Here is a 10,648-nt window from a genome sequence, read left to right on the forward strand (position 1 = left end):
CTTATAGCAGAGTCTTCAGGCAAGCATCCTGGTAGGACAGAAACCGGTTTGATTATGAGGCTAGGGGCTGTGACTAATTTATTACAGTAGCCAGTAGTATAAAAATACAAGAGGGGTAAAGTTCTCTATTGCAATAAAATACATAAATCGTTTGAATTTGACCAGTGTTACTCCTGAGGGTAAGGATGTATAAAGCAGAGTGAGGGTAGGAACAGATTTCTAGGGCATTTCTATCAGTTCTGTGAGGCAGTGGTTTTCAGGCTTCATCAGGCACTATATCACATGGAGGGCTTGTGTAAAATTCAGATTGATGGGCCCCACCCAGAGAATTTCTCATTCAGGTAGGTAGGTAGGTCGGTCTGAGGTTTGTCTCTAGAATTGGTATTTCTAGCGTGTGGGGAAAAGAACTTTCCTCTATCCTCTAGGTTCTTCTGGCTGGTCTAAGAATTAAATTGACACAAGACATTAACAGGAGAACGTCAAATTTAGTTATGTATTTACGGGGGTGGAGGGGGTTCCATTGAAGCTTATGTACCATCTGAGAGAAGGAGGGGGTAGGGATCTGGGACTTCAAAGGGAAGGAAGGTAGTTCACAGAGATAGAAAAACAAATGTTTGATAACCAAACATCTGCTAATGCTGTACAGAGACAGTGGGACACACACTAGTCTCCTGTTCCCCCTACCACACCTCGCCTGTAATCTTTGTAGATGTCTCTGGTGACAGGGCTCTTCCTGGACCAGGCCCTCTATATAAATTATTTTAGGCAGTTAAAGGAGAGGTTAAAAAAAAAAGACTTCCTGAGTTGCCTGTTTCTTAAACGTAATAAGCCTAAAATAACCCTCATGCCAAAGAGACACATATTGGGGTGGCAAATTTTGTTCCCTTAAGTGAACAAGATTCCCAGTAATGCTGCTGGTGGTGGTCTGGGGACCACACTTTGAGAAACACTGTAAAGAGTGTCCTCTCAAACATTTTACTAATATATATCCTGTACACATTCATCCTTTTTTTTTTTAAATTGGGGTATAGTTGCTTTACAATGTCATGTTAGTTTCTGCTGTACAATGAAGTGAATCAGCCATATGCATACATATATCCCCTCCCTTCCACCACCACCCCCTGCCCCATCCCATCCATCTAGGTCACCACAGGGCCCTGAGCTGATCTCCCTGGGCTATACAGCAGGTTCCTACTAGCTATCTCTTTTACACATGGCAGTGCACATAGGTCAATCCCAATCTCCCAATTTATCCCCCTTCCCCCACCCATGTCCACACATCCGTTCCCTACGTCTGTCTGTCCCTGCCCTGTAAATAGGTTCATCTGTACCATTCATCCTTTGATTTGACACCTTACAAGAGTGTCCTTATAATAGTGTTGAGCTAATTGAGAAAAATCGAAAAGTCCCAAACATGCCCCATCATTTCTAGGGTCCTTCTTTTTTCTAAGGCAGAAAGACATATTTGTGGTTATCCAGAGGCTGAATGGGAAGTTGCAAAGTTAGTTTTAAATGATAAAAAGAAATCTGGAAATTTGCCTTCTCTACATGTGAGTTCTGATCTTCTTGAAGGCAAAACCAAGAGTTGTTAGAAGAGATGTCTCAGCTGATTAAGATAGAATCGATGGATTTTTAAGAAAAAATTTTATTTTTGGCTGCATTGGGTCCTTCATTTCTGCACGCAGCTTTCTCTAGTTGTGACGAGTGGGGGCTACTCTTCGTTGCAGTGCGTGGGCTTCTCATTGCAGTGGCTTCTCTTGTTGTGGAGCGTGGGCTCTAGAGCACAGGCCTCAGTAGTTATGGCGCATGGGCTTAGTTGCTCTGCAGCATGTGGGAGCTTCCCGGACCAGGGATCGAACCTTGGTGTCCACTGCACTGGCAGGCGGATTCTTAATGACTCTGCCACCAGGGAGGTCCCAGGATCGGTGGATCCTTGAGATAAAATACTTGGCTATCTATTTAATCAAGGTAACATTACAATATTTCAAAATGGACGCAATAGAAGGTAACATGACCATAGGGGATTGTGCACGTAGCATTCCTGTTCATGGAAGGACTTGCTGCCCAGCCATCAGCAGGCAGCCTCAAGCATTCAGCTTCCAGGGGCTTTGCTCAGCTGCCCAGAGCTGCCTTGTCTAACTGCTCTCCTTTCAGGGTAGCTGATATCCAGTCATCCCAGGTGGACAGGCCTTGCCATTTTGGTCCAGCTCTGGACACTCTGAGCCATATACATTCCAGGGTTCCCCAGGGGGTTGGCTGAAGCATTGTGGGGCCTGTACACTGTGTAACTCCTGCCAGTTCTCTACTCTGCTTCCATCCTGCCACTGTCTGTCTGCTCATGCAGAACCCAGCCTCTGACCTTTGCACCTTCAGAACTGAGTACACTTTGTTCTTTATTATTTTTGTTAAATCAAGGACATGATGAAGCAACGCAAAGCACAGAAGATTATCCTGGTGAGTGTGGAGTCCTATTTGGACAGGTTACAATAAACAGGAACCATTTACTATGCATTGTTAAGACTAAATATTTCAAGACTAGTTGTCATTTTAATAGAGAAGTTCTGGTTCAGATATTAATAAAATATTTGGTAGTAAGTGTTTTCAAATTAATAAGCCCATCAAAACTAAGCAAACTGTCAATTATAACGTATTTCATTATTTTTCAGACTCAGGTATTTTAAACCAAGGTAAATAAAATGCAGTTCCCTCTAAATCTCCAACTTGTTACACAAACTCAAATTTTGTTCTCCACTATGCTCTTTCATATTCTGGAACAAACAGACACTTTCCTTTTGAACAATACTACTCTGATTTTCCTGAGAAAACAAAATTACATCCCATTACCTTGCATATTCAGTTGTATTTCTCTGCTGCTCAGTGCTCCAAATTAACTTCTGTTTTGCTGAGAGGCAGGTAATTGATAATTGCTTATCTTACAGTTTAACAAACAAACAAGAAAAACTCAGTCCTTATAGCCACACATATGAGCTTTATACATTCTTATAGTGGCAAGCATGAGCACATCTAATATCCAAAATTATAACCACTCTATGGTAAAGAAACTAAAGGTACATGTTAAACCTGTGCTTGGGTTTTAGTATTGTGTTTTACGTAGAAATTATCCAGGTATCTGAAGATTTTCCAGTAATTAACTCTACAGTTAGTCCAAGACTTTTTAGTTAATGAAGGAACTAGGGAATTATGTTTAAGTTGAAGTGATACAGAACATAATTACTGTTTATATCAAAAAGCTTGTCAGAATTATAATTTATTTTAGCTGAATACATTTTTCATAATCTTAAAAATAATGTAGGAGTAGTGTGACTTATTTAATCAATAAGCAAGTGTAAGAGGTTTGGGAAATTCATGAAAACAAAATCAAACCTTTAAAGTAAAATGTATTCTTATATAACACTGAACTCTGATATAATGGCAGGAAAGATATATCACTGTTTCCATAACCAAGACTATCTAGGTAGTCTTATTTTTCCAATGGTTCATCTTGATTATATGAACTTGGATTCTTATATAAACATGCATTTGGGCCAGTGATTTGTTTTATCTTTAAAAACTGTCACATATAAATTCGGTTTATTTTCTGGAATAATTTTAGGAATGGTTCACTCATGTATGTATTAATGTCTGTAAACCCACACAAAAATGAGCCCCTTTATTTTGAGACTTTGCTAATAATTTATTAATAACTTCCAGAGGTAGGACAATATTTCAGATTTACAGTGAGAGGTTAAGGCTTTTTCTCAATCTTAGACACACAGATACATACATAATCTCGCTGAGCCACAGGTCAAAACAGAAACAGACTCACCAGTTTCCCTCTCCAAAAGCTGTTTTCCTTTTTAATATGTACAAAATATTTTCTTAATTGATGTGGGCACATAAAGAGACAAAGAATTTTTCCCCCTCTCCCTGACAGAAGGCAGATGCCCATCTCGATGCAGATGACCACAGTGTCAAACTGCAAAACCAAACCCCCATTGCTACCATCAATGGGAAATAATACAGTGGTCGTGTACAAACTAGAGTCAGAACTGAATGTGGTCAAGAACCAGAAACAAAACAAGAACACAGGCAGAAGAAGTAAGCAGAAGTCTCCTGCTCCTTGAGATGGACTGTGGGAGCCAAGAGAATGTGTGCCTGGGCTCAAACAACACAAGAAATTGTACCTCTTGATCAATGCGGTTTAATTGGCTTCAGCAGGTAAATGCATTTGAGCATCTCAGTAGAACCTCCAACACTGCCAAAGCACAATCGTCAAAAAAATTAAACATGACTCATACATAAAATAAGTGCACTTTAATGCTTTTATTCAGCCCTTAATGAAGAAATAATGAAGCATTTTATTCAGTGCTTAATGAAGAAACCACTAAGATGGTTAGATGGGCGTAAGGGAACTTGAGAAAGAGTCAGATAAAAGGATATCAGAATAAATTTTTTCGTAGATGCAAACCTGGTTAATGCGTTACAGGGCACTCAACTCTGACTTTGGGATTACCTTTCTTAGGAACAGAAATCTACAAGTTTACATGTAGCTTCACAATGTCTCTAGTTGAACATTAAAAAGCAGATAGGGCTTCCCTGGTGGCACAGTGGTTGAGAGTCTGCCTGCCGATGCAGGCGACACGGGTTCGTGCCCCGGTCCGGGAGGATCCCACATGCCACGGAGTGGCTGGGCCCGTGAGCCATGGCCGCTGAGCCTGTGTGTCCGGAGCCTGTGCTCCGCAACGGGAGAGGCCGCAACAGTGAGAGGCCCGTGTACTGCAAAAAAAAAACCAAAAACAAAACCAGATACTTTCCTTTATATACTTAAATATCCCTAGGGTGAGCCAGTTAAACAATAGGGTTGAAATGACATCCTCTTTATTTCTAAATTTTGGTAACTTTAATTAACAAAGTTTCTTATAAGAGACTGTGGATCTGAATTTACTTCGGTAACGTTGCCTCTATCATCATTTGGTCAACTCATATGACATGTATTGGTTTGTGACTCAGTCTGTGAACTGTTACTTTTTCCCACCCTGATACTTCTGTCATCAAGATAAAATGAGCTCAAGTCACCAGTAAGCACTAGTTGATCCGTTCGGTACTTAAAACACTCAAGATTCCAGTACAGTGTTAAAGGCTGTTCCATGGAGCAACTTCACTGGAATCACCTGGGATACTTGTTAAAAACAGACTCCTGGCAAGATGTCAGGCCCAGTGAAGCTAAATCTCTAGGGAGGTGGCCTGGGAATATGCCTTTGAAAAATTATCCTAAATGGTTCTCATGCTCACTAATAATCACTTGTCTAGGGGGAAAGAAATACCCCTGCTTAAAATAAGTTAATACCAAGAAAAGCTCCGGGAAACAGAACTAAGTCATCTTGTGCCTCCAGGGATCAAGCCACAGAGGAAAAAGGGTAGTTGTTGACACACTGTTCCAGGGTTAAAATGGTGTATGTACTTAAGGGGCCTTGTATTCAGTAGGTATTGGTACTACTGAACAGTATTTATGTGATTGTAAGTGTGACACTGAAAGCTCTTGTTGGTTCACAACCTTTAACTTAACCTCCCTGTTAAGTTGATAGTGATCTTTGCTGTTGCACGAAACCTTGGCCTCAAAGAAAAGGGGGAATTTGTCATGAAATGTGTGTGTGCTTTGGGGGAGAGTAAGAGAGGGACCCTCTTTATTTAACAAAGGTATTGGTAGTCCTCTGCTTTCACTGTACCTTCTCTGCTGCCTGTGTACATAAATCTGAACCTTCAAAGTTTGTGTTTTACTACATTTCTGGAAGCTTTCCTAGAATCATGAGCTGGATATTTTTGTAAAAATAAGTTATTTGTAGCTAGCAATGTATTGCTTTAAAAAAATCTCTTCTTACATGGTCTTTATCAGAAATAGGCCTTTGCTAAATTAACAGTTAAATATGGAACTACTGCAGTTCTCATCAGCTGTTGGCTTATTGGGTTGAGTGTGTATATGCATCTGTTGAGGGGATGCCAAAAGGGAGGGGTAGGCAAAGAGGGAAGACGACGGGTTAAAGGCTGAACTGGTAGAATTATGAAGTGCAAAAAAAAACTGTAGTGGTAAATCTTATAACTTACCCCATGTCGTTCACTGTTGTGGCCTCTCCCGTTGCGGAGCACAGGCTCTGGACGCGCAGGCTCAGCGGCCATGGCTCACTGGCCCAGCTGCTCCGCGGCATGTGGGGTCTTCCCAGACCGGGGTGTGAACCTGTGTCCCCTGCATCGGCAGGCGGACTCCCAACCACTGCGCCACCAGGGAAGGCCTAGAGGGTCCATATTTTTAAGACCGTGGGCTTTAGAATTGATGTGGATTAGAATCTGAGCTTCTCTACTTAATTTTTCATATAACATAGAAAACTTTAGGCACGTTACTTAATCTCCCTGATTCTTAGTTTATTTATCTATAAAATGGACATGATAATTAACTGCTATCACAAAGAGTTGGGTTGAGATTAAACTAGTAATTTTTAAAAAGTGCCTGGTACGGAGTGAATAAACGGTAGCTGCTATTTTTATGGAGAATTCTTCACTGTTGAAAGCATCTGGCAGCTCTGGTTACAACCTCATTTTTCCAGATGTGATTTTAAAGTTAGGATAAACTGGTGGCATGTGCCAGGAAGTGGCACGTAGACTAATAACTCTTTTCACCAAGACTGATGACAATCTAGTCCTCTGTGAATGTGGCAACCAATCACAAGAAGAGATAGCTTTCTGTCAGTTTAAGAATTTACCAACTCTGGGAAATGGTAATTTTAGTTTGAGTTTGAGGGTTTTTTCTTTTACTTGGGTAATATGCTGCTGATGAACATCCCTTGCCTATTCTGGTCTTGGCCCTCTCTGCCTAGCTTTTAAATTGGGATTAAATTTTAACAAACTTTCAATTGTGTGTGCCTTATGTTATCACAGAGTATTATATATATCAGGCATTATAAATAATTCCTAGGCAATATTTAGAATGGCTGCATGCCATTTTTAGAATAGGTTGAGAATTCTTTACAATACCCTACTCACCCACTTTGCCTGTCATGTGTTCACTATTTTTCTTAAAATCTTAAAGCAGGGAGGCTACCATTGCTACCCAGGGGTTTATCCTGTGCCAGGTCAAGGATGGTGGTAAACCATTTTTTTTCCCTGTCGAAAGCCTACATGAACTTAGTTTCTTGAACTCTCCATGGTCTAATTCGCCTCCAGGTTATGACTCCTGCATGGAGCCTCTTTCTTTTCTTTTTCCTTTCATGTGCACACTCCCCCATCTCTTTGCTAATTCCTACTGTCTGGTTTAAGTGCCTCCTCTAAGCCCCTCGTGCGTATCTCTGCTCTGTTTATTGGTGAGTCTTTGTCACTGGACTAAAAGCCCCTCAAGGACAGAAAACTGTCTTTCTCTGTGTACAGGAGTGATACTAAACCGATTTAACATGTGATAATACGTATTAACAAGCCTGGCCAGCTGATGGGTCCTGGAGGCCCACTGATGGGACAGGGTGAAGGAGAAACTGTGAAAGACTTTCAAATGGACCGAAGATTAGCAGGTGTCTTCAGTGGAATATGCATGGTGTGGAGAACATTCTTCCAGGCCATCTATGAAGTTTGGACCGTTCATTGTCTGTTCATTGTCTTTGCGCTAAGCTACAACTCTGCAGAAAGAGAAAAGTTAGCTTGCCAAAAGTTAATTTGCATGTTACTAACATGAAAATAATTCTTGTCTATTTACGTGCAAAAAAATGTCTGGTGGATGTTCAGTTGACTTCTGTTCCCCGCTGTCGAAGCAGCCAGTGTTGCACCTATTAAGCAAATTTTCACAGACCTGATGGGCTTATATATTTACCTGGTCTTTGAATTTTCCTTTGAACTGGTTGTAACACTTTTCGGGTTCCCTTGTTTATTAGAGTTAAAATCTCTGACAGGTGTTTATTCTAAGTCTGTATGAGAGTTATTTTATCTTTTTAAAAGATTGCCCTTAAATAGTTGTGGAGTTATTTCACTGAGATTATTTAAAGAAAAAACACGTAACAGAAAACAAACCTTCCTCTTTCACAAAAGAACAAAGGTTCTTTTTAAAAAATTAATTATTTATATTTAGTTGCATTGGGTCTTCATTGCTACGTGCAGGCTTTCTCTAGTTGCGGCAAGCCAGGGGCTACTCTTCGTTGCAGTGTGCGGGCTTCTCATCACTGTGGCTTCTCTTGTTGTGGAGCACGGGCTCTAGGTGCACGGTTTTTAGTAGTTGTGGCACACGGGCTCAGTAGTTGTGGCTTGCAGGCTCAGTAGTTGTGGCGCACAGGCTCAGTTGCTCCGCGGCACGTGGGATCTTCCTGGACCAGGGCTCAAACCCGTGTCCCCTGCATTGGCAGGTGGGTTCTTAACCACTGCGCCATTAGGGAAGCCTCCAAAGGTTCTTTTTAGTTGTGTTATCTTCACTTACATTTAAATGCTTTATTGTCACTTTGATTAAATGGGTAATCAAGTGTTTCTCTCAGGCACCCATTTGAGGTCCAATATTAATCAGATGTGTATAAATTTTCTCTAATGACTTTTTTTTGTTGTTTTTTGCTTTCAAAAAAATCAAATTCTAAATATAGGAAAAGAAAACCTTCAGGATATCTTTTATGACTGAAGCTATCTTTGAGATTTCCCAGAAGATCTCTGGAAAGTTAGTGATTTGTTCTTATAAAATGATGCTAGAAATAATCAGGTTTGTTTAATGAGTTACTAAATCAGAAGACATGCTCAGATATCCCTAGGTTACATTTGAATACATAAAATGTGTATAAACATTTCAGAAATTGTTTTCATGGAGAATTCCTAGAGATTGGTCACTGCCCTCATTGCTCATAATACAGACAGTGATCAGAACCCTGGTGATAGTTTGCTTGATAATATTAGGTAACAACTGGTACAGTGTTACCAGTCAGTTATTATTTAAATGCTTACGTGGAGCAAGCTTATATATTTTTTCCCTAACTTTATTGATACACAGCTGACATAACATTATGTAAATTTAAGGTGTACAGTGTGATGATTTGATATATATTTACCACAATAAAGTTAGCTAACACATCCATCACCTCAAATAACTTTTTTGGTAGTGAGATTATTTAAGATCTACTTTCTTGACAACTGTCCAGCACATGACACGTATTGTTAACTACAGTCACTGTGCTGTATATTAGATCCCCCAGTACTTATTCATCTTTTTTTTTTTTTTTGATTGGGCTAAGTGACTTTATTAGAGAAAGCCAAGATGACAACAGACTTAAGAGTTGGCATTGGGGCCCTTCTTCTTGTCAAAGGTAGGCACAACATTGACAAAGCGCCGGTTGTACTGCATACGCCTCTTGGCCCGGCCCGTCTTCTTCTTTTTCTCTTGTTTGGCCACCTTCGGTGTCTGACCTCTTACTTTTCCCGGCTCGGGCCAGGGAACCATGGACTTTACCTCCAAGCATGCGGCCGGCTACTTCCAGAGTGCTCAGAGCCTCCACCCCACACTGGCCCAGGGTAGCCTCATCCTCTAGGGGCATGCCTGCCATGTGCAGGACTTGATCTTCTGGAGCGATGCCCTCCAACGAGGCTACATGAGCCTTGATCTGGGTGACAGTCTCCTGGACGGTCACCTCGAGAGTGTGTAGCTCCTGGGCGCGGACAAAGAGCTGCATGTTGGCGACTGAACCGCGGATACCGCAACCGCTACCGCTACCGCCTTATTCATCTTATTACTGGAAGTTTATACCCATTGACCAGCAAGTATCTCCTCATTTTCCCCATCTCCCGGCCCCTGGCAACGTCTGTTCTACTGTTTCTCTGTGTTCGCCTTTTTTAGATACCACATATAAGTGAGATGATACAGTTTTTATCCTTTGGACTAACTTATTTCATTTAGCACAGTACCCTCAAGGTCTGTCCATTTTGTCCCAAATGGCAGGACTTTTTTTTTGTTAAGGCTAGATAATATTCCATTTTACACATACACCACATTTTCTTTATCTGTCCATCAGTGGACACATAGGTTGTTTCCATGTCTTGGCTAACTGTGAATAACGCTGCAGTGAACATGGGGCTGCAGATATCTTTTCAAAATAGTGACTTCATTTCCTTTAATCATGTGGTAGTTCTATTTTTAATATTTTGAGGAGGCTCCATACTGTTTCCCATAGTGACTGCACCAATTTACATTCCCACTAACAGGACTCAGGGGTTCCCTTTTTTTCTACATTCTTGCTAATACTTAATCTCTTGTCTGTTTGATAAGCTTTAATTTGAATCTGACATCTTCTAGGCCAGTGATTCTAAATTGGAGATGCATATTAGACTTACCTGTAGAGTTTTATAAAATACAGGCCCTACTCCAGAGTTACTGAATTTCTTGATATTCTTGATATGTATCTTAGGATTACTGTGTATCAAGATTTTTCCTCTATAAAAATCATATTCATGCATTTATTTATTTTAAAATATTATTTGGTTGCACCAGGTCTTAGTTGTGGCAGGCGGGCTCCTTAGTTGTGGCATGGAGACTCTTAGTTGCGGCATGCATGTGGGATCTAGTTCCCTGACCAGGGATTGAACCCCGGCTCCCTGTGCTGGGAGCATGGAGTCTTAACCACTGTACCACCAGGGAAGTCCCCAT

At 40.9% G+C, this 10,648-nt stretch overlaps 1 protein-coding gene across 1 annotated transcript; it reads right to left on the reverse strand.

Moving 5' to 3' along the window:
* Positions 1–9,277: 9,277 nt before the first annotated feature.
* On the reverse strand, positions 9,278–9,677 carry LOC136133101 (ubiquitin-like FUBI-ribosomal protein eS30 fusion protein). The gene is given in 2 exon segments (XM_065890235.1): positions 9,278–9,427; positions 9,429–9,677. Coding segments are annotated over 2 exon segments (399 nt in total).
* Between the last annotated feature and the right edge of the window lie 971 nt (positions 9,678–10,648).

The sequence above is a fragment of the Phocoena phocoena genome, chromosome 13 (genome assembly GCF_963924675.1).
Source record: "Phocoena phocoena chromosome 13, mPhoPho1.1, whole genome shotgun sequence".
Lineage (NCBI taxonomy): Eukaryota > Metazoa > Chordata > Mammalia > Artiodactyla > Phocoenidae > Phocoena > Phocoena phocoena.